The 25,681-nt window shown below is 41.4% G+C and overlaps 1 protein-coding gene across 1 annotated transcript; it reads right to left on the bottom strand.

The window, feature by feature from the left end:
* Positions 1–256: 256 nt before the first annotated feature.
* On the bottom strand, positions 257–25,681 carry saraf (store-operated calcium entry-associated regulatory factor). The gene is made up of 6 exons (XM_078570258.1): positions 25,525–25,681; positions 24,459–24,637; positions 14,391–14,790; positions 12,342–12,462; positions 2,190–2,305; positions 257–1,848 (listed from the first exon to the last, which is right to left on the bottom strand). The coding sequence occupies exons 1-6, from the start codon at positions 25,598–25,600 to the stop codon at positions 1,823–1,825; spliced, it is 918 nt and encodes a 305-aa protein (XP_078426384.1). The 5' UTR covers positions 25,601–25,681; the 3' UTR covers positions 257–1,822.

The raw sequence follows: 25,681 nt of genomic DNA, 5'->3' as shown, positions 1-25,681 counted from the left end.
CTATTGGATGCATTGCATTTATGATTATTTAACACCAGTTTTTATATTCCAGCGCAGATAAATAAGTGGAGATTTCTGTGCAAGGTCTCAGTGGAAAATTGTGGCCTACAAGACATGGTGTGCTGTGTTAGTTATTTATTCCTTATTGGCATATGATAAGCATCAATAGCGTATTGCAAACTAGTGTAACTTTTCAACATCCTTTAAAATGAACACATGCCACCACAGGGAAAGAAAAGCACAACTGACTACAAGCTGTGTATTCACAGAGGAAAAAAAGGCAGAATTTTATTCTGAGGAAAAGGTTGAATGTTTTAGATACAAACTGAGCAGCATTACTGTTCCTTGTGCTATTAATTTTATGCTCTGTGCATTGCTCATGAGAGCAAAATAAAGGTGGCCTACCGTGTAGAACCTTTATTTGGCAGAATGAAAGTGGGCCACAAGAAATATTCCTCTAATTTTTTTGCTGGCACAGCCAATTCATTTTAATGCAAGGTACTTTTAAATTATTTTGCACATGCACAAACAGCAGCTTAAAAAGGACAACTTGCGAGTGACCTGTGCAATAACTTCTGGGTTACTGCGCAACCGCATGCAACCCTAAAGAAATTGATCACAGGAAACACCAATGTCATAATGTCAAAGGCAAATGGAAAAGGCAACACTGGATCCATGGTTCCACTGGGGTTTTCTCAGGATATTTCTGGTTATGTTGCAATTGATAAAGATTTGATTAGTTAGTAACTCTATTATTGTTGCATCATGCCACTATCAAGATGGTAAGAGAACTAGATAGACATTGGTCTTGTTTTCATTTAGCAATTCCTATATTCCATGATTCTTCCCTCATATCCAATCTAACATGCAGGTTTACTCTAGCATTAAGTGGAGGCTATGATGACAAGTATTTAATTATTCAGTCACTTGTTTTCCATTATAAGATTTGACAACAGTGAAACCAATCAAAGAATATCCCTGTGCATTGGAACATTCAGCTTCCTGTGCCTTTGAAGAACTCATGTAAATATACTCCATGCTTTTGTGCAGGGCAGAGGGAATTTTTTTTATAGCTTGAAAGAAAGGGAGGCCAACAGGGACAGAGGCAGGGGTAGAGGGCAGTGACCGGAGTAAACCAGTGGGTGAATTCACAGAAAATTCCATGAGTGATTACATGACCTCATCGCAGAGGAGTAAAATTTAATATTGAGCAGGTCCTGCTCTGAGAGCCGAGCCAAAACTCAATTTTTAACTGCCCTCCTCTCCCCAAATAATATTCATAGTTATTTACTATGTACAGGATTTCCTATAAGAGTTGCAGAATTCTTAGTGCAACATTCCTCTCCTGAGAGTGCTAGCTAAGATTGAAATAAAATTTTTACCAAAAACACTATTCGTTTCAGCAAATGTGACTTTTGTTCAGTTTCACCTCCTCCCACCTCCCAGACGATTTACATGTGTGTTGGGGTAGAGGATGTATTGAAACAGTATCTTAGATTATTGAATATTTTCTTCCTTCAAATTTATAATAAATTACTGCAAAGTGTCTGCTGCTAATTAGCAGAACTCCAGAGCTTGGCTCAAATGCTCATACATATATGAATCTTTTTTAGTCTGCAGTACCTTCATTGTTATCACAGATCCTGAATACAAGTTGTTGGATGTTTACATAAAAAGTAGAGTGAAAATTCTAAAACTATTCAACAATGCATGTTCCTGCTCACAAAGAATACCACAGCCTTACGCGTACAGTCAGACTGAAGCAGCAACATTTGAACAATTGTACAACCAAATCTTCACAATTCTTGCACTTTTCATTTCCTCATCTTCTTTTTGTCCCACCAAAGCCTGTTGAAGCAAAAGTGAGAAACTAATTTGATCTCTTAATTGCAGCTTTCTTGCAAGTACATTCTTTATCTTTTCAGAAAACCTTCTGCGCATGATACATTTAGGTGAGAAGCAGTTTGCTATTATGGGGGTAAAACAACCCCATCTAAGACTTTGTTACTACATCAGCTGAGCATACCATTTTGCAACTTATTCTGCTCAGAGGGTTGCAATATTACAAATGGACAACCAAATACCAGAACACACATGACATGATATTTTGGGCAAAACTGATGAAAGTGAAAAGCAGCAAAACCATGATGAGAAACACTACATCACATTTGAAAGAAAATCATGTTTACCTGAAGTTGTTCTGGTTCCTGGGCTTTCAGTATTCCAATTAGGCTCCTGCTTTTCCTGTGGTTGATACGAGGAATAATCTGGGTAGTACGGATAGGATGAAGTATTTGGCCGTGATCTGAAATGAGAAGATTCAAGAACATTATTATTTAGTCTTTAGACAATATTTCTGATTAAAATGCACTTTACCTGGCACTAACATTTGAAATTTTTGCACTGGAGTATATGAAAAGCAGCAATGTCTCATCCCTTTTCATCCATCGTAGATCCATTAAAGCCATATGCTTGCCTTGTTATTGCACAAAATCTGTAGGGGTAGAAGTTGGTTGTGCCATTTTTCAGGAATAAATTGGGCGCAGCACTGAACAATTCCACAGTGGCACGAAAAGTGCCCCTGTTAGTGCACAGTCTGTACAGGCATTGATCTGACAGCTAAAGTCGTGGGGGCTTTTTTTAAAATCCAGGCCAGATGCCCTAAAACAAGCATTACACCCGAAAGATATGTAAATGAGCGGCTTAATTGAAGAACCTTATTAAGGCATTTGACAGCATTCCTATCCAGGAATCTTCAGCAGCCACTGGACTAGCCAATTCCGTCCCCTTACATCTTGACCTGAATGAATTTCGAGCTCGGAATAGCGCTGAGCTCTTCTTCCATCACCTCTTCCTATGTGCCCACTTCTTTGACCAAGAGTCTTCCCCCCCCTCATCGATGTAATGGATCCCTTCACCCATCTTCAACATTCTCCGTCCACCTGGATTCCTCCCTCTAGCCTCTTACTCTCTTTAGATCTTTTCAGTGAGAACTACCAGTGTGACATCAGCCGTCTCAATTTCTCTGCTACCCCCACTCATTCTAACCCATTCCCCTCAAAACTTGCTGCATTCCGTTCTCTCAGGTCTAACCCTAACATCGTTACCAAACACACGGACAAGATTGATGCTGTTTTTGTCTGGTGTACTAATCTCTACCTAACAGAGGCCAAACGCCAACTCTGACAATTCTTTGTACCTTCCCCCGCACCACAGCTGCACTAACAAACATCAATCCATTGTGTCCAGGACCATCAATGATCTCACACTTTAGAGATCTTCCCTCCATAGCCCCCAACCCTGAACGGCTTGCTTCTACCTCTTTCCCAAAATCCATAAACAAGACTGCCTTGGTTGACCTATTGTTTCAGCCTTTTCCTGCACCACTGAATTTACTTCTTCCTATCTCAACCCTATTTTTTTCTCCCCTTTTTCAGTCTTCCTACTGGCATCCTTTGACTCTTCCAATGCCCTATGTCACTTCAATAGTTTCCAATTTCCTGCTCCTAACCGCCTCCTATGGACATCCAATCCCTCCACACCTCCATCCCCCACCAGAACAGTCTCAGAGCTCTCCATTTCTTCCTTGAATGGAGGCCCAACCAGTACCCATCCACCACCACATTCCACCACTTAGCTGAGCTTGTTCTTACTCTGAACAAGCTCTCCCTCAGCTCCACTCACTTCCTCCAAATAAAAAGTGCAATGAGTACTCAAATGGGTCCCAGCTATGTCTGCCCTTTTGAGAAATGTGTGAAATATTCATTATTCCAGACCTATTTGGGCCCCCTCCCTCGGTGCCACCTCCTGCTGTTGCTATGAACTGGAAAACCTCATTGACTTTGTTCCCAATTTCCACCCTTGCTTCAAATTCACCTGGTCCACCTCCGACTCTTCCCTTGCTCGACTTCTCTGTTGCCATTTCAGGAGATAGGCTCGCAACTGATGTTCACTACAAACCCATGCACTCCCACAGCTAACCCAACTACACTTCCTCAACCCTGCTTTTTGGAAGGACTCTATTGCATTCTCCCAGTTTCTCTGTCTCCATTGCATCTGTTCTGATGATGCAACCATCCAGACCAGTGCTTCTTTTTCCTCAACCAAGGATTCCCACCCAGTGTGGTTGACAGGGCACTCCAACATGCCCGATTCATTTCGCACATTTCTGCTCTCACCCCTTGCCCTCCCTCCCAGAACCAGGAAAGGATTCCCTTGTCCTCACCTGCCACCCCACCAGCCTCCGTATTCAATGTATCATACTCCGCCATTTCTGCCAGTTCCAGAGTGATGCCACCACCAAAAACATTTTGCTCTGCTCTCCCTTTTCAGGATTCAGTAGAGGTGTTCCCTCCACAACACCCTAGTCAACCCCTAAGTTACCTCTAACACCAACTTCCTTGCCTACAGCATATTTCCATGCAAGCACTGGAGATTTACTTCTGCCCTTCTCACCATCCAAGGCTCCAAACACTGCTTCCAAGCATAAGACTGATTCACTTGCTCTTCTTTCAATCTAGTATGCTACATTTGCTGTTCACTACATGGTCACCTCTACATTGGGGACACCAAATGCAGGCTGGGTGATTGCTTTGCATAACACCTCTGTTCAGTCCACAAGCATCATTCTGGTTTCTCGTCATTTCAATTTGCCACCTTGCTACCACTCTGACCTTCCTGTCCATGGCCTGCTATAGTGTTCCAATGATGCCATAATTATGGAAAAGAATGAAGATAGAACAGGAGTAAAAGTTCTAAATTGGGGAAAGACAAATTTTACGAAGCTGAGGGGTGATCCGGCAAAAGTGGACTGGTTGTAGCTACTTGAAGGGAAACCAGTGACAGACCAGTGGGAGGCATTCAAAAGCGAGATTCTATGGGCACAGTGTAGACATGTCCCCACAAAGAAAAAGGGCAGTACTACCAAATCTAGAGTCCCCTGGTTATCTAGAAGCATTCAATGTAAGATAAAGCAGAAAAAGAAAGCTTGTGACTGTCACAAAAAGCTTAATACTGTAGAAAGCCTAAAGAAGTATTGAAAGAAAAGGAGTGAAGTAAAAAAGGTCATTAGGAAAGCAAAGAGAGGATATGAAAAAATATTGGCAGGTAAAATCAAAGAAAACCCAGAAGTGTTTTACCAGTACATTAAGAGCAAGAGGATAACTAAGGAAAGAGTAGGGCCGATCAGAGATGTACATGGTAACTTGTGCGTGGATGCTGAAGATGTGGGCAGGGTTCTCAATGAGTACTTTGTCGCTGTCTTCACTAAAGAGAAGGATGATGCAGATATTCTAGTTAAAGGGGAGCAGTGTGAAATATTAGATACAATAAACATAGTGATAGAGGATGAACAGGAAGGACTAATATCCTTGAAGGTGAATAAATCATCAGGGCTGGATGGACTCTAACCCAGGCTGTTAAAGGCAATCAGGAAGGAAACAGTAGTTGATTGTGAAAAGGATAGCTGTGGGCTCCAGAATGATATCAATGGTTTCGTTGAGTGGGCGGAAAAATGACAGATGGAATTCAATCCAGAGAAGTGAGGTAATGCATTTTAGGAGGGCAAACAAAACTAAGGAATGCACAGTAAGTGGGAGGCTATTGGGAGGGGTAGAGGAAGTGAGAGACCTTGGAGTGCATGTCCACAGGTCCCTGAAGGTGGCAGGACAGTTGGATAAGGTGGTAAAGAAAGCATATGAAATGCTTTATTTTACTGGATGAGGTATAGAATACAAAAGCAGGGAGGTAATGATGGAACTGCACAAAATGCTGGTTAGGCCACAGCTGGAATTTTGTTTTCAGTCTGGTCGTCACATTACAAGGAGAGCATTATTGCTGTGAAGATAGTACAGAGGAGATTTAGAAGAATGTTGCCAGGGTTTGAAAATTTCAACTATGAGGAAAGATTGGATAGGTTGGGATTGTTTTCCTTGGAACTGTGGAGGCTGAGGGATGACCTGATTGAGGTGTACAAGATTATGAGGGGCCTAAATAGAGGAGACAGGGATGTCCTCTTTCCCCTAGAGGAGAGGTCAAACACTAGGGGGCGCAGATTTAAGGCAACTGGTAGAAAGCTTAGAGGGGACATGAGGAAAGACTTCTTCACCCGGTTGGGAATTCACTGCCTGGTTTGGTGGTTCAGGCACAAACCCTCATCTCATTTAAAGGTACCTGGATCTGCACCTGAAAGGCTATGGCCCATATGCTGGAAGGTGAGATTAGAATGAGCAGCTTGTCTTTCATTTTTTCCCTTTCAGCTGGCGCAGACACTATGGGTTGAACGACCTCATTCTGTGCCGTAACTTTTCTATGATTCAAAGCTCAACACAAGCTTGAGAAACACTCTTGCCATTATCTTTAGGGAATCATTAGAAAATCAAACAGTCCCCAAGGTTGAGTTGAGACCAAACCAGTGTTCCACACAAGTTTAATTATAACCTCCTTGCTTTTGTACTCTATGCCCCTGTTAATAAAAACCTAGGATTCTGTATCTTTATTAACCGCTCTTCCAACCTGTCCTGACGCTTTCAATGACTTACACACATATGCACTCAGATCCTTTTTCTCATGTACCCCCTTTACAATTGTAGCTTTTATTTTATAGTCTCTCTCTGCATTCTTGCTACCAAAATTAATCACCACACACATCTCAACCAGTTGTCTGCCCATTCTACAAACCTGTCTATGTCCTCCTGAAGTTCTACACTATCCTCCTCACTGTTCACAATGCTTCCATTCACAAATTTTGAAATTGTACCCTGTATAACAAAGTCTAGGTCATTAATATACATCAGGAAGAGAAGGGATCCTAACACAGGCTTCTGGGGAACTCCACCTCAAGCCTTCCTCGAATCAGAAAAAATCCATTAATCACTACTCTCTGTTTCTGTCACTCAGCCAATTTCACATCCATATCATTAATGCCTCCTTCAGTCCATGAGTTATGACTTTGTTCACAAGTCTGTTGTGTGGCACTATTAAATGCGTACCCTCATCAGCCATCTGTTACCTCATCAAAAAACTCCATCAAGTTAGTTAAACATGATTTTGCCTTAACAAATCCGTGCTGACTTTCCTAAATCAACCTGCATCTACCCAAGTGACTATTTTGTCCCAAATTATCATCTTCCCCACTATGAAGGTTAAACTGACTGATCTGTAGCTACTAGGCTTACCTTTACATCCTTTATTGAACAAGGGTGCAACATCTGCAATTCTCACATCTCAGTTCACTCAGTATCCTTGGGCGTATCTCATCCAGTCCTGCTGCCTTATCAGCTTTAAGCACAGTCAACCTATTGAATATCTCATCATCGATTTTAGGCCCTTCAAGTGTTTGAATTACCTCCTCTTTCACCATGACGTCTGCAGCATCATCTCCCTTGGTAAAGACAGCTGCAAAGTGTTAATTTAACACCTCGGCTATGCCACCTGCCTCTATGTACAGAAAACTCCTATTTGGTCCCACCACTCCTTTTATCACCTTTTAACTAGCCTATTAGCCTATAGAAGACCCTTGGATTCCTTTTTATGTTAGCTGCCAGTCTCGTTAAATGCTCTCTCATTGCTCTTCTTATTTGTTTCTTCATTTCCCCTCTAAACCTTCTATATTCAGTCTGGCAATCTGTTGTATTATCTACTGGACATCTGCTATAAACACTTATTACTGCTCATCTTTATCTCTATGTCTTTTGTCAACCAGGAAGCTCTGGATTTGTTTGCCCTACCATTCCCCTTTATGGGAATGTACCTTGATTGTGCCCAAATTATCTCCTCTTTAAAAGGCAGCCAATTGTTCCTTGTTTTGCCTGTCAACCTTTGATTCCAATTTATCTGGCCCAAATCCATTCTTATCCCGCTGAAGTTGCTTTCCTCCAGTTAATTATTCTTACTTTAGACTGTTACTTGTCCTTTTTCATAGCCAACCTAAACCTTATGATACAATGGTCACTGTCCCTGACCGACATTTGATCAACTTGGCCCATTTCATTCCTAATTCCTAGCAGTGCCTCCTTTTGCATTAGGCTGGAAACATGCTGCTGCAGAAAATCTTCCTGAACACACTCTAGGAATTCTTGCCCCTCTCTGTCCTTTACACTAATTGGTGGCCTATAGGCTACACCAAGCAATGTAATTTCACCTTTGTCGTTCCTTAACTCTAGCCAAATAAATTCTGTCCTTGATCCCCCACTCTGGGATATCCTCTCTCCATTACTGCAATGTTCTCCTTAACCAATACCGCACCCCACCACCACCCTTCCCTTCCTTTCCTATCTTCCCTGAACCCCTTTTATCTATGAATATTTAATACCCAGTCCTGTATTTCTTTGAGCCAAATCTCTATTAAAGCCAGATCATCATACATGGCAATCTGTGCTTGTAGTTCACAAATCTGATTTAGCACACTCCACACATTAACATTCATGCAAAGTAACCATGATTTACTTTATTACTTTTTCCCTTACTCTGAACCTACCTAATGCTTTACTATTTCCTACTCTAGTGCTATGTCTCTCTCTGTATTCTGTGCACTTTGGTATTCTTCTCATGTTTATCTCCCAGTTCCCACACCCCTGCCAAGTTAGTTTAAACCCTCCCCAAAAGCACTAGCAAATCGCCCTGCAAGGAAATGTGTCCCGATTCTACTTAGGTGCAACCCACCCAGCTTGTCACTCAGGTCCCTTGTCCCCCGGAGCTGGTTCCAATGTGTCAGGAATCTAAAGCCTTCCCTCCTGCACCATCTTTCCAGCCATGCACTTATTTGCTTTATCCTCCTAGTTCATTACTCATATGCAAGTGGAACTGGGAGTAATCCAGAGATTGCTACTTTTGAGGTTCTGTTTGTTATTTTCCTACCATGCTCCCTAAATCCTGACTGCAGGACCACATCCCTCTTTCTGCCTGTTATTGGTACCAATGTGGACTACGACTGCTGGCTGTTCACCCTCCCCCCCTCAGAGTACTCTGCAGCTACTCAGTGACATCCTTAACCTGGCACCAGGGAGGCAACATACTATCCTAGATTCACATCTGCTGCCATAGAAATGCCTGTCTATTCCCCAAGCTATGAGAAAAAAATGCTTCTCATCTCTCTCTTAACTGGGCGACCCCTTATTTTTAATCTATGATCCTGAGTTCTAGATTCTCTCACAAGAGGAAACATCCTCTCCACATCGACCCTGTCAAGACCCCTCAGGACCTTATATGTTTCAATCAAGTCGCCTCTTACTCTTCTAAACTCCAGGGGGTACAAGCTTAGCCTATCCAATCTTTCCTCACAAAATAACCTGCCCATTCCTGGTATTAGTTTTGTAAACCTTCTTTGCACTGTTTCTAATGCATTTACATCCTTCATTAACTAAGGAGACCAATACTGTACTCCAGTTATGGTTTCACCAATGTCCTGTACAACTGAAGCATAACCTCCCTACTATTGTAATCAATCCCTCTCACAATAAATGATAACATTCTATTAGCTTTCCTAATTACTTGCTGTACCTGTACACTAGCCTTTTGCAATTCAAGCACTAGGACACGCAGATCCCTCTGAACCTCAGAGCTCGGCAATTTCTCACCATTTAGATATTATGCTTCTTTCTTATTCTTCCTGCCAAAATTTCACATTTTCTGACATTATATTTCATTTGCCAGATCTTTGCCCACTCACTTAACCCATCTACATCCCCCTGCAGCCTCCTTATGTCCTCTTCACAACCAACTTTCTACCTATATTTGTATCATCAGCAAATTTAGCAACTATACCTTCACTCCCTTCATCGAAGTCATTTATATAGATTTTAAGAAGTTGAGATCCCAGCACTGATCCCTGTGGCACACCACTCATTACATCCCACCAACCAGAAAAAGACCCATTTATGGCTACCCTCTGTTGCCCATTAGCTAGCCAATCTTCTATCCATGCCAATATGTTACCCCCCTACACAATGAGCTTTTTTCCGCAATAGCTTTTATTGTGGCACTTTATCAAATGCCTTCTGGAAATCTAAGTACAGTACATCCACCGGTTTCCCTTTATCCACAGCACATATGAATCCTTCAAAGAATTACAATAAAATGGTTAAACATGACTTCCCTTTCACAAAACCATGGCCCTGCCTTGAATTTTTCTAAGTGCCTTGCTATAACATCTTTAATAATTGCTTCCAACATTTTCTCCATAACAGATGTTATGCTAACTGGCCTTTAGTTTCCTGCTTTACGTCTCCCTCCCTTTTTGAATAAAGGAGTTACATTTGCTATTTTCCAATCTAATGGCAATTTCCCCAAATCCAGGGAATTTTGGAAAATTAAAGCCAACACATCAACTAACTCGAAAACAAAAACAAAAATACCTGGAAAAACTCAGCAGGTCTGGCAGCATCTGTGGAAGGGAGCACAGTTAACGTTTCGAGTCCACATGACTCTTCAACAGAACTAAGGAAAAATAGAAAAGGGGTGACATCAACTAACTCACTAACCACTTCGTTTCGGGACCCGGCCTGCCTCACAGTGATCCTGACCTGCCTCACAGTCCTCCCAGTCTCTTCAGTGATCCAGGCTTGCGGTAATCCCGCCCTGCTTCACACTCCTCCCAGTCTCATCATAGTGATCCTGACCTGCTACAAATGGATCCTAACCTCTATATATCTCTTTTTGATTTTTATAATATGGAGAACACAACTGCTCACAATACTCCAAGTATGGTGTAACCAATATGCAATACAAGTATAAAATAATTTCTGTCTTTCAGCACAGATGCCAGTCCGCCCAAGAACAATCAAAATTTGCTTCTCGCTCTTCTAGCAGCTTGTTCTGCCTTACATGGCCTCTGCTCTTCCTCCCAGTCATGCCCAATGCCACCAGGCCACTCATGTCTGGAAGCAACTGGTTTGCGCATAAGCCTTTGTCACCAAAAAGGTACTTCAGCAGTCAGACAAGTCACTCTAGACTACTGAAACTTTAAACAAATACAGAAAAACACCCAAAACATATGCAGCTACAACTAGAAGGAAAATAATCTAGGAATTAACCTGCAAGTCGATGAACCCCCTGAACAGTGCTGTTGGGGGTTCTTCATGCTGTTAACATTGTGGTCAGGTGTGTGGCTGAGAGAGGATGCAGTCTGGAGCCTCAAAATGGTAGCACTAGCGTCAAACCAGCATTACATGCTGATTGATATCATGCTCTCTCTGCCCTGATGCTTTCAACAGTTGTTAAGCACACATGTGCAAACCTCTTTACAAAGGTGGCTTCTGGCTGCCCACATGGTGCAATCTTCATTGCTTAAGAAGCACAGTAATGTCCAAAAAAAAATGGCATTAAAGAACCCCAAGTTAGCCACCCATCCCATCCTCAGCCATATCTTTATTAAGAATTATTAGATTAGAGACAACCATTTGAAAACATAAATGCTGAGAAACTACAGCTCGGATTTTGCGCCGGGGCGAAGTAAGAACACATGCCATTGGCCTCAAAGATAGCCTTGCTGAGAAATCTAGCGATCTCAGTGATAAAAGTTTTGTACCCCTCGATGTCCAACTGATTACAGCCTAGTTTAATGGAAGGTCCCATCGAAAACCTTCAGTGATGTCATCAAACTGTCCATGCAGCCCAACATATTAAGGAATTTTCACAGGCAGCCAATCAGTAAATGAAGATCACAAATAATCAAATCGCCTTTAAATCATTCTTTTTTTTACAGAATGCGAAATAAAGATTGGGACATAGACATGGGGTGAAGGCAGAAGTTGAAATATCATGAAAAATCTTAATTATTTAAAAAGAAATTATTCAAAAAATCAAGCAATTAATTATAATGGAGACAGTTAACAATATTCCACATAGTTTTATTAGGGATCGATCGATTATTCAACAGTTGTTATTACTCGGATCATCGATAAAATCCCAACTTCATCTCATTGAGATTTCTAATAGCAAAATAAGAGTAGATAAAGTTCTCCACAGAGCAATTAATTTTGCTGATTGCTGGCTTGGATGGTCCACAGCACAGTCTGTGGAAGGGCAGTAAATGACAGACCACAATTTCAGGATTTCTGCTCTGAAGAAGAGTCATAAGGACGTGAAATGTTAACTCTGTTTTTTTTTCTCTCCACAGATGCTGTTAGACATGCTGAGTTTTTCCAGCATTTTCTGTTTTTGTTTCAGGATTTCTTTGTTCATCTGCATTTGTGTAAACCCTGAAGTTGTGATCAAATTCAGAAGCGGTTCATTGTCAAAAACTCTACAAATTCTGGGCTCATGACTTTACTAAGGCTTATCAGATTAGAGATAAGAATTCTAAGTGTGTTCACGTCTATTAATACAGACTGGAAACTAAATACCTTCTGCTGCCAAGCAGGTATCCAAGCAAACCACCTGCTCCCATTCCGGTCCAAAATCCTGGTCCTGAACCAGTACTCCGCGGATGGGCCTCGCCACAAAATGTTTCATCTGTTGTGCAACCTGAAAACAAAAACATTTGCAGGTTACACAGGGTGAGAACACCCATTAAAGATAAACAATATTGTATTCTCCCCCAATGAATAAGAGAAGGAATCGGCAAGTCAAAATAAAAAGAACATTTAACATCTTGTGAGCAAAAAGTTGTTCATTTTAAATTCTAATGAGGACAGGACAGATGATAGTTGTGTTAAAGGATTAAAATGGAAGGACAATTTAAAATGATAAACGGCAGGGCGGGCGGGCACAGGCTATAAGTGCTTTATAAGGGTTTTTATTTTACGTTGCAGAGGCACTTTATTCTGAAAATAAATGGAGGATCAAATAGCACAGTAAAATCAACAAGAAAATTTGAGAAACAAAGGACATTAAAAGAAATTGTGAAATGCACAGGGAAGAGACAGGAGGGCTACAGAATTAAGACCGAGAAACTGATTTAATACATTTGAGTAATATAGCATAAATTATAAAGGATATCAATAGATCATCCTTCACATGGGTATGGACACACATTGTGTGATTAACTAGTGACATGTGGAGGGAGATAGCGTCAGAGGACAGCAAAGTGGTGAGATTATTAAATTATTAAGGAGAGGGCGGGGAAAAGATGCCCAAATTAAATGAGGTAGGGAAAGGAGATTAGAAACATAGCAGCTGAAGAGAAAGCAATGCTCCAGGTTCAGATCATTTTCAAGCACTGTTTTTTCAAAATCCATTGGAATGAGCTAATGCCTCAATAAACCCAAAGGTAGTAAACATGACACCCCCATCCACATAAACAAGATAACTATAGACCTGTAACCTTTCCTTCAATTGTGAATTACACACCCAAGGCATTGAGAATTGCACAAGAGGTAATCTGGAAGGATAGTATCTGGTTGCACAAGATTAGCAGTGACTCATAAAGGTGTGCCAGATTTATTCTCCTCTCTGGGGGAGGGGAGTAAGACATAACACAGTTGAGAGAAATGGGGAAACTGGTATTTATTCAGTCACTGAAGCCATCAGCAGTAAAGATAGGACAATGATTCATATAGTCAGAGGAATAGAGCAAGAAGTAAAGCTGCATTTGTACGGAGTGCTAATCCAGCTTCACCTAGGATATGGTGTATAATTCTGGTCACCATGCTATGAAAAAAAAACATTTAGATTCAGGAGAAGGGACAGTGAAGGTAAACTGACATAAAACTGGACACCAGATTTATGAGGAGAAACTGCGAATATTTAAACCAGAGAAGGCTCAGTGTTGATATACAGAATAATTGAAGGTCTAAAAAGATGTAGAGAAAATAAATGTTAACATGTAAAACACAGTCATAGATTCTACAACAAAATAGCATAACCTCAAACTTAAATTTAATCTATATATTCATTACTCTTATTTTAACTCTAATGTATGGATGGACTGGACTTCCAGTGTAACAGCCAATTCAAGAGAGTTAGATAAAAGTACCTTTTTTTTTAAAAAAAGGGTATTTAAAGTATTGAGAGGTTTTAATTTCCTAGAGTTGGGAATGCCTGGATACACTAAAATGGTGCCCAAAATTATGAGGGATTTTGATTAGATAAATACAGAAAAAATATTTTTATTGATGGCAAATCAGCAACTAGAGGGTGTGCAGTAAGATAATCACCAAAGCAGGGACAAATTAGGAACAATGATTTTACACATGAATGTTTGTTAAATAAAGAATACCCGAGCAAGAAAGAGGGATGGAAGCAGAATATTTAAAAGCTGAAAGGATAAATACCTGAAAAAGGAAAATATTAAACAGAGAATGGGACTAAATGGATGACTTTTTCAGAGAGATGGTGCATGCACAATAGGCTAAATAGCCTCCTGTGTGGTAAAACTCAATATTTTAATTATTATTGCTTCCTATATCTATACAGACTTATATTATCTTTTTAAAGAATCCTGGTGGATTTACCTCTGTAAGCTGGTTTAAAGCCAGGAGGCGGTGGTTGTGCAGAAGGACCTGCACCATTGAAATAGTCGCCAGGATTTTGGCCATTGTCTTGGGGAAATCCATTCCTGTTGTGTTGGCTTCTCAAACAGGCCATATACACCAGATAGGCAAGAGCAAACAGTACCAAAATCACCATAAAACTGAACGAATCATCGGAAAATGTGGAATTTTCATCTGATACATGAGAAAATCCAGAGTTAGGTTTCTTTCTCCGAAGGCCTTCCTCGGTAAGTTCTATGACATATTCCAATCCACAAGATCCCCTCAAAATATAAGGATCTTCTGGATAGTTATATCCTTCACAACTGACTGTGATTGCTCCAAATCGATATGCTTTGTCCATGTCTGTCTTGCATTCCCACTGTGAGATTGTGTCCAGGGAATGGTGGGGGGAGGTAGTGGAGAATACATAAAGTAAAGTAGTTAGAAAGTTGCGTGCATCAATTAATAGTTTTATCATTTATATAAAAAGACAGTCATAGAATCATATAGCACAGAAGGAGGCCATTCAGCTCAATGTGCCTGCGTTGGCTTTTTGAAAGAGCTATCCAATTAGTCCCACTCTGTACTCGTTCCCCACCTTGCTATTTTTTTCCCCCATTTTCAAGTATACATTCAATATCTTTTGGAAAGTTATTATTAAATCTGCTTCGGCCATCAATTCAGGTGGCACATTCCAGATCTCAATAGATACAAAACATTCTCATCTCCTCACAGAATCCTTACAATGCAGAAGGTGGCCGAACGGCCTATCAAGTCTGCGCTGGCTTGCTAAAGAAGTATTCTACCTAATTCCACCCCCTTGCTTTATCCCTGCGACCTTGCACATTCTTCCTTTTCAGATAGCAATCCAATTCCCTTTTGAAAACCTTGATTGAACCTGCCTCCACCACCCTCTCAGGAAGTTCATTCCAGACTCCAACCACCCTCTGGGTGAAAAAATTTTTCCTCACATCACTTCTACTCCTTTTGTCCATTATTTTGAATCAGTGCCCTCTAGTTTTTGATGTAATTGAGTGGGAACAGTTTCTCACTACTTACCCTGTCCATACCCCTCAGGATCTTGAATACATCTGTCAAGTTTCCTCTCAGCCTTCTTTTCTCCAAGGAAAAGACCCAACCTCTCCAAACTATCCTCATAGCTACAGTTGTTTATCCCTAGAATCATCATTGTGAATTTCCTCTGCACTCTATCCAATGCCTTCACATCCTTCCTCAAGTATGACGCCCAGAACTGGATGCAGTACTCCAGATGAGGCCTAATTAGTGGCTTATACAAGTTTAACATGACCTCCCTGCTCTTGCACTCAATGTCCCTATTAATAAAACCTAGGATATCATATGCTTTATTAATTGCTCTCTCAACGTGCCCTGCCATCTTCAATGGCTTATGTACATATACACCAAGGTCCCTTTGACCCTGCACCTCCTTAAGAGTTTCTCCCTTTATTTTATACTGTCTCTCCACATTCTTCCTGCCACAGTGAATTACCTCTCACTTCTCTGCATTGAACTTCATCTGTCATTTATCTGCCCAACCCACCAATATGTCTATGTCCTTTTGAAGTTCAAGACTATCCTCAACACAGGTGACAATGCTTCTAATCTTCATATCATCTGCAAATTTTGAAATCATGCCCTGAACACCACAGTCCAGGTCGTTAATATATATCAAGAAGAGCAAAGGTCCCAACACTGACCCATGGGGAACACCACTACAGACCTTCCTCCAATCTGAAAAATAACCATTTATCACTACTCTGTTTCCTGTCACTCAGCCAATTTCTTATCCAAGTGCCTACTTTCCCTTTAATTCCATGAGCTAGAATTTTGCTCACAAGTCTATTGTGTGGCACTGTATCAAATGCCTTTTGAAAATCCATATACACCACATCAGCAGCATTGCCCTTATCAGTGTGAGATTCTTTCTCCCTTTTAATAAATTGTTCTCCAGGTATATATTTAACTCCCTGAAATTTTCTATCAGCCCCACTGTCTCCCTTATCAGTCCATTCCATACATTCACCACCCTCTGCATAAGGGAATTAAATCAAAACCTTATCTTTAAGTTTGAGGCTCCTGTTGCAGAATTTGTGACTGTGTTAAACATATTGCCATTTATCTTGTCCTATACCTTCTCAGATCTTGAGTGCTTCACCGCTGAGCCTTCTCTTCTCCAATGTTAACATTCCCAGCTTCTGCAGCCTCTCTTCATAACAAAGGCATTTGAGACTTCAGTTGCCCTCTCCTGAACCATCTCCAATGCCTAGCTCTCTTTCTTAATACGGTGACCAAAGCTGCATACAGTACTCCAGGTGAGGCTGGGCCAGAGCTCTGTATAAACTCAGAACCAATTACTCAGATTTATACTCTGTTCCATTCACTATATAACACCTGATCCAATTTGCTTTCTTCATCGCTGCCACAAGCTGTGCTGGTGATTTCAGTGACCTATTTTCCAGTGTTCCCAAAACCATCTACTGTGTTATCTCCTGAACAATATTGTCATTTATCTTATATTGCCACTGTTTATTATGCTTTCCCAATTATCCTTTGCCACTCAGCTCCTCAATCTTCCCAGGTCTGTTATTTGATCAGCCTGTTCTCTGTTACTTACAGTCCCTCTTAGTTCAGTATTCTCTGCAATTTTTTTTCAGCTCACTTTAAAGTCCATTACATATATTCTAATCAGCAATGGCACCAGCAGTAATTTCCAAAGCACCCCACTAGTCACCATCCTTCCATCCAAATAAGTTCTCTGTACAACAATGCTTTAGACAATTTTTGATCCATTTAACGACTACCAAATTTTCTATGAGGTATTTTAGCAAATGATTTTCTGAAGTTTAAATAAACAACCTGCATAGATTCTCTGTCCATTTGGAATTTGCTCAAAAAGCTCACAAAAGATTCATCAGGCAGAATCTTCTTCCCATAAAGCCATGCTGACTCTCCACAGCTCGGTATTTTTCGAGGTGATTCATTATTCATTCCTCAGGACGCCCTCCAATACCTTCTCTGCAGGATGTCAGGCTGACTAATAGTAGTTACCCGAATTATCTCTCTGCCCCTTTCTGAATATTGGCAACACAATCCCTTGTCTCCTTTCCTCATACAGAAAGCAGGACAGTGCCTCATATGTCTAATTCCATTCGCTACTTCATTAAATACCCTAGGGTGCAGTCTGTCTCGACACAGGGCCTTGTTGTGCTTTATTGCCTTCACAGCTATTTTTCCTCACAATGTCGTCATTTTGATCTAAAAATCCTACCTCAACAGTTGAAAGGCTCTCAGGGGCTTCCTCTGTGAACATGTGAACAAATTCATTTAATAAATTTGCTATTCCTTGACCACTTGATATAATGACTCCTTTAGCATCCCTCAGGCTCCACTATTTTCCTAACTACCTGTTTATTCCAAACACATTTTCTATTCCCAGCATCCCTGATGTTACTGTCTGTTGACTCTCCTGACCAGTTTATTACCCTCCTTAAATCAGCGAGAGGAGAGCTGGGAGCACATGGAGAAGGACCTGTGTGAGAAGGGCAGCAGCGGCGGGAGATAAAAACCAGCAGCAGAGACGGAGGCCCAGCACACGGAGAGCGGACCTGTGCAAGAAGGGCAGTGGCGGCAGGAGATAAAAGCTGGTGGCAGAAAGATCCTTCAGCCTGTTTCTACCTGTAAGGGCCGAAGTATGATGTCACAGGAAAACAGGTAGGTGATTGGTGGGTATCCCTGTCTCTTTTGATTGGCCAAGTGGTTCAAATCAGGAGACGTTATTAAAGCTGAAGAGTACAGTTAAGAAATTCACTTATAAAACATTTAACATCCAAATTGATTAATTAAATAGAATAGAGATGGCTGGGCAGGCGATGTGTTGCAGCTGAAGTATGTGTAGCTAGTGGATGCTGGTGCGATCCATGGTGACCACATCTGTAGCAAGTGTTGGCTGCTCAAGGAACTTCGGTTCAGAGATAATGAACTGGAGTCCAAGCTGCGGACACTGCAACACATCAGGGAGGGGGAGAGTTACCTGGACACTGTTTCAGGAGGCAGTCACACCCCTTAGGTGAATTACATCAAATTTGGTCCGTGGTCAGGGACAGGGGGGTGTGACCACAAGTGAGGCAGGTATGGGGATCCAGAATTTAGCTTCGGAGGAGCCTCAGCCAGTGCCCATGTCCAATAGCTACCAGGGTCTTGCTCCCAGTGTGGACAAGGGCACAGACTGCAGGGAGGATGAGCGAACTGACCAGAGGACCGTGGTACAGAGTGCCGTTCAAGTGGGGGGGAGTAAAGAGAAATGTAGTAGTAATAGGGGATAGCATAGTTAGGGGAATAGTTGCTGTTCTCTGCAGCAAAGACAGAGATTCCCGAAGGCTGTGTTGCCTACCTGGTGCCAAGGTTAAGGACATCTTTCTGGGCTGGAGAGGAACTTGGAGCGGGAGGGGATGCATCAAGTTGTCATGATCCACGGTAGGTACCAACGACACAGGTAGGACTAGGGAAAAGGTTCTGCTGAGGGACTACAAGCAGCTTGGGGCTAAATTAAAAAGCAGAACCACAAAGATAATAATCTCTGGATTACTACCTGAGTCACGTGCAAATTGGCATAGGGTAAATAACACTAGAGCAGTAAACACATGGTTCAAAGATTGGTGTGGGGGAAATAGCTTCTGATTAATGGGGCACTGGCACCAGTACTGGGGAAGGAGAGAGCTATTCTGTTGGGACGGGCTTCATTTGAATCATGCTGGGGCCAGTATCCTGGCGAATTATATTACTAGGGTTGTAAATAAGGCTTTAAACTAATTAGTGGGGGAACGGTTCAATTGAAGGAAGTTTAGAAAATCAAAAATAATCGAGAGAGCAGAGGTGCAGGGTAGTGAAGAGGCGAACGATAATCAAAATGTGACAGGAAGGGGCAGAAAATATAAGCAGAAGAGTGCCGCAGAAGTTAGAACCAGAATGAGTAATAATGGTAAAAAGTTAAAGCTTAAGACTCTTTATCTGAATGCATGCAGCATTTGTAACAAAATAAATGAGTTAACGACACAAATAGGAATAAATGGATACGACTTGATAGCTATTACAGAGGCGTGGTTGCAGGGTGACCAAGATTGGGAACTCGATCTTCAAGGGTATTCGACGTTCCGGAAAAATAGGCAAAAAGGAAAAGGGGGTGGAGTAGCTTTGTTAATAAAGGAAGCTATGAATCAGTGCGGTGGTGAGTAGTGATTTAGGTGAAATAGATCATGACATGGAATCAGTTTGGGTGGAAATAAGGAATAGCAAGGGGAAGAAGTCACGGGTGGAGTCGTCTATAGGCCCCCGAAGAATTGCCTCACTCTAGGACAAAGTATAAATCAGGAAATATTGGAGGTGTGTAAGAAGGGCGCAACAACTACCATGGGTGATTTTAATCTGCATATTAACTGGATAAATCAGATTGGCAGGGGTAACATGGAAGGCGAATTTGTAGAGTGCATCAGGGATTGTTTCTTAGAGCACTACGTTGCAAAACCTACTGGGAACAGGCTATTTTACATCTAGTAATGCATAATGAGGTAGAATTAATAAAAGATCTCGTTGTTAAGGATCCTCAATGGGGTAGCAATCACAACATGTTAGAATTTCAAATTCAGTTTGATGGCAAGCAACTCTGATCTCAAATCAGTGTCCTCAACTTAAATAAGGGCAATTACAAAGGTATGAAGAAAGAGTTGTCTAAAGCGGGCTGGGAAAATAGGCTAAAGGGAATGTCAGTGGATGAGCAGTGGTAGACATTTAAACAGATATTTCATAACACTCAGCAAAACTTTATCCCGGTCAAAAAGGACTCGATGAGAAGGATGAACCACCCGTGGTTAATAAAGGCAGTCAAGTAGATTATCCAATCAAAAACTAAAGCATACAAAGAGGCAAAAACTAGTGGTAAGCCAGAGGATTGGGAATTTTTTTAGGAATCAACAGCAGATGACTAAAATGCTAATAAAGTGGGAGAAAATTGACAAGAAATATAAAAACAAATAGCAAGAGCTTCTACAGGCATATATAAAGAAAGAGTAGCTAAAGTGAGCATTGGACCTTTGGAGGATGCGCCTGGAGAATTGATAACGGTGAACAGGGAAATGGCAAATAATTTAAATCAATATTTTGCATCGGTCTTCACGGTGGAGGACACTATAAACATTCCAAAGATATCAGATATGCAAGGAGCTAATGGGAGGAAAGATCTTGTAACAGTCTCTATCACAAGGGACAAAGCATTTGAGAAACTAATGAGACTAAAGGCAGACAAGTCGTCAGGACCTGATGGCCTGCATCCAAGGGTTTTAAAGGAAGTGGCTGCAGAGATAGTGGAGGCATTGGTTGAAATATTCTAGAACTCACTGGATTCCGGGAGGGTCCCAGTGGATTGGAAAACCGCTAATGTGATGCCCTGCTCAAGGAGGGAGGGAGACAAAAAGCAGGAAACTATAGGCCAGTCAGCCTTACATGTGTCGTTGGGAAAATGCTACAGTCCATTATTAAGGAAGAAATAGCAGGACATTTAGAAAAGCTTAACACAATCAAACAGAGTCAACATAGTTTTGTGAAAGGGAAATCACGTTTGACAAATTTGCTAGAGTTCTTTGAAGATATAACAAGCAGAGTTGATAAAGGGGGCCAGTAGATGTAGTGTATTTGGATTTCCAGAAGGCATTCGATAAGGTGCCACATAAAAGGTTATTGTACAAGTGCCCGTGGTATTGAGGGTAATGTATTAGCATGGTTTGAAGACTGGTTAACACACAGAAGATAGAGTTGAGATTAATAGGTCTTTTTCAGGTTGGAAAGATGTAACTAGTGGAGTTCCACAAGGATCAGTCCTAGGGCCTCAATTATTTACTGTCTATATTAATGGCTCAGAGGAGGGGGTAGAGTGTAATGTATCCAAATTTGCTGATGATATAAAAATAGGTGGGAGGGCATGTTGTGATGAGGACATAAGGAATCTGCAAGGGGATAAAGACGGGTTGAGTGAGTGAGCAAAAACTAGGCAGATGGAGTTTAATGTAGGAAAGTGTGAGGTCATGCACTTTGATAGGAAAAATCAAAAGGCAGACTATTATTTAAATGGAGAGAGACTCCAAAAAAGTGCAGCACAGAGGGATCCGGGTGTTCTTGTGCATGAAACACAAAGTTAGCATGCAGGTGCAGCAAGTAATTAAGAAGGCAAATGGAATTTTGGCTTGTATTGCTAGGGGGTTGGAGTTTAAAAATAGGGAAGTCTTGCTACAACTGTACAGGGTGTTGGTGAGGCTGACCTGGAGTACTGTATACAGTTTTGGTCCCCATATTTAAGGAAGGATATATTGGCATTGGAAGCAGTTCAGAAGGGATTCACTAGGCTGATTCCTGGGGTGAAGGGGTTGACTTATCACAAACGGCTAAACAGGTTATGCCTTTATTCATTAGAGTTTAGAAGAATGAGGGGTGATCTTATTGAAATGCACAAAATTCTGAGGGGGCTTGATAGGGTAGATGCTGAGAAGATGTTTCCACTAGTGGGGGAATCTCAAACCAGGGGACACACTTACAGAATAAGGGAGACTCATTTAAAACCGAGGTGTGAAGGAACTTCTTCTCTCAGAGAGTAGTGAATGCCTGGAATTCTCTACCTCAGAGAGTTGTGGAGGCTAGATCACTGAAAGTATTTAAAGAGGAGGTAGATAGATTTTTGAAATATCGGGGAGTTGAGGGCTACGAGGAGCTGGCACAAAAGAGGAGTTGAGGGCTGGGGCAGATCAGCCATGATTTTATTGAATGGCGGAGCAGGCTTGAGGGGCTGAATGGCCTGCTCCTGCTCCTATTTCTTATGTTCTTAACCAGATTCCTGTCCTCTGGTTCGACATGCCATTTTTAGTTGATCAATAAGGAAAACAAAAAAACAAATGTTAGAATTCTCTTGTGATGAGACACCACCAACACAGTCTAACTGGAACAAAAGAAAAATCTATGAAACTAAAATATAATGGGATCACATTTTGCCATCAGTGGCAAACATGTAGAGGGCACATGGAAGTGTGGTGGAGGCAGACACAATCAGGGCTTTCAAAAGAGAATTTAGTAAGCACCTGACGAGAAAGAATATAAAGGGCTATGAGGAAAGAGCAGGGGAATTGGTCTAGCTGAGTTGCACTTGCAGAGCGCTGGCATGGACAAAATGGGCCAAATGGCCTCCTTTTGAGCTAAAACCATTCAATGATTTCAACATACACTTGTCCATATACTTTCTATTGGTGTTTGTACTGAAAGTTCCTGTTAGACACTATTCAAAAACTATGCACAAAGGACAAACAAACTGTGCATCTCTTTAACCAATCAGATAGAAGAATGGTTATTGGCAACACAGAGTCTGAACCTGTCAGTTAGCCTGTTGGTCCCAATTTTACAGTAGTAATGATGGCAAAATTACCAGCATCGCCATCATTACTCCTCTGAAATTGACAGAAACTTCCAGAATCTGCACACGCGTGGCTGAATGGAAAAATACAGAAACTGCTGTCAGTGATTCTACACTTCCCGATAGGGTGCAATGTTGAAATTATCCCAGTCTACAATCAAGTAGAAATCAATGAATTGACAAAACCTTGCCCTTTTCTACTATTAGTCTTACTAAAAATCCTTCAAAAAGTTAAACCTTCAAGAATGTTACACCTTGTTGAATGAAGTGTAACTGTAATTTTTTAAACAATGTCCTAAGTTCATAGTTGCAGCTAAACAGCCTCGCTGTCCCTGAAAAACTAATTTTAGATTTGTGGAATATCATACTTCTCCATATGATAAATAAATCCCCATTTTAAAAATAATTTTACAAAAAGTTTGTTCACAATATTTTAGCTTCCATCTTAATCTCATATCTACGTTTCAATCATTTATTTCACTCTCTAAAATTTTAATTAAAAGCAAATACAGTGAATTTAACTTGCTAGGTTTGCTGTCTTGGGAATACTTCAATCTGATTTGCTGCTAACCCTGCTTGAAGACATCATTATTGTTGGGACACCTAGAGATCCCTTTGACTTGGTGCCAAATTCAAACTGACATCAGGAAAGGGGAAATCCATGCCACAGATATCACTAGATCTTTCTGAGTAGCTTTCTTCAAGGTCAGCAGCAAACGCCATTGCTTGCTGCAGACCACAAAATTCAGGCCATTGAATTCAATGTCAAATTATTTATGGAAATCAAAATAGAGGGGAATGGAAAGATGTGATCAACAGAGAGGCAAGAGACAGAAATAAACCTTTTTGAAATATTAAAATCTCCAATAATAATTAAAATCTGAAAGAATGAGAAAGTAATTATGAGACTTATCGTAATGTTAACAGAGTATTTGCATTGATTTGGACTAACGTTAACTTTTTCTGGCGCATTTAATCTGTAGCTATGAGCTAAGTACAGCAACTTCATGCCATTCACCATATTTGAATGGTGAGTCAGATAGTGAAATCTGGGAACCTCTGAAGGAGCATTGTACCATGGACAGCAACCTCATATTTAAATGCGCATGGGCACTCAGGGGAAGTTGCTGTCTGATGCCAAATAAATAAATGGTGAGTGCTGTTAGCATCACCAATTATTTCTACTGCAAAACTATTGTCATAGGCATTTATCATCACACTCTATTCCTTGTGATGCAAATAATTCGCAGAAGCTTTGTACCAAGGAAAGTCCTTTATTTTCTCCCCTACACATGTGTCTTGGCTGCATTTTTCACCAGATGTTCTGACAATAAAGTATTCCTGAAGTGTTCCACTTTTCCTCTGTACTCCTCCCTATGTTAAGTCTCCACCCTTCCACTCACTCATTCCCTCAAAATACTCTTTCCCAAAATTGAGAATTTGTGTAGCAATCCTCTCCTTTTCCAACATTAAATTCCACCAACAGTGGTTACTATTTCCAAAATGCAACTCTGTTTGTAATCTGATCCAACGTCATCTGGTTACAATTAGAAATTAGACTGGAACATTCAGCTGCATACCTGTACATCATAACCATCCCAGCCTTTGTTATAACACTGGACCACTTTTGGAAGGAAGGCATTGCAGCCAGCTGTGCCACCAACACACTGCAACTGACGTACAGGACTTGTTCTGCGGCCAGTGGTATACCTTCCGCTATGCAGTGTCAGAGCTTGGATTTCTTGGAGAAGAACTCTTTCTGAAGATGAAAAGAGACATTACACAAACTGTGTGACCAAAGAGTTATTGACTCTTATTGTCCAACCTTCTACATTTAATTTCAGACTTGCGGGGTTGGCAGGGGAAGGGGGCGGTAATGCTGGGGTTAACACACCCGTGAATGTAGGCCAGTTACTGCAGATCAGGTTAATTATTGTATTCATTACGAAAAGAGAGTGATGAATGTAGCTCAGAGTGAACCCTGGACAATTAATGAAACTAGTGCTGCTCAGCGAGAGTGCTGGAGCAATCAACACCACAGTGAGTGTGCTAGGGCAATCTATGCAACTCAGCATAAGCTCTGGGGCAATTACTATCACTCACTGGCAACTGGGCAACTATTGGTGTTGGCTTTGACTCAGTTGGCAGCATTTAATGAGATATTAAGCCGAGATCCTGTCGGCTCTCTTTGGTAGACGTGAAAGATCCCACAGCACCATTTTAAACAGCAGTGAAGCTCTCACTGGTGTCCTAACCAATATTTATCCCTTAAGCAACCTCACTGAAACAGATTATCAGTTCATTGTCATCTGTATCTTTGTTGGCTGACCCCAAGAAGTATGTTTTTAAATGGTAATGGAAATCTAGAATCCCCCCTCTCCCCTCCCCCGCAAAAAAATCCGGCTAATTGAACATGGCAACGCTGAGATTGATAGGTTTCTTTTTGGCAAGGGTTTTAATGGTTACAGAACCATGACGGGTGATAAGAGTTAGATCATACATCAGCCATGATCTAAGTGAATGGCGGAACAAGCTGAATGGCCTCCTCCTCATTCTTTTATTAACAGGCCTTGCCGGGCTTTCTTTATGGGCCCCGAAGCCGAGCTTTGGGGGAGAAACAATGAGGGCGCCACTGCCCGGCCCTACCTGAATCGTGCGCTCCCTTCACCTGCAGCAAAAGCTGCAGCAGCCACAAGTAATGGCAGAGGCTCAGCCGAAGCATCCTCCAACACAACACTTAACGGCTCGAAGGGCAGATGGGAACGCATGCGCACTCGGCTCCACCAGCCAAGCGCACAATGCA

Source organism: Cetorhinus maximus, chromosome 2, assembly GCF_964194155.1.
Source record: "Cetorhinus maximus chromosome 2, sCetMax3.hap1.1, whole genome shotgun sequence".
In the NCBI taxonomy this organism is placed as follows: Eukaryota; Metazoa; Chordata; class Chondrichthyes; order Lamniformes; family Cetorhinidae; genus Cetorhinus; species Cetorhinus maximus.
Note: the sequence above shows the minus strand (reverse complement) of the source record. Positions and strands in the feature narration are given on the sequence as shown.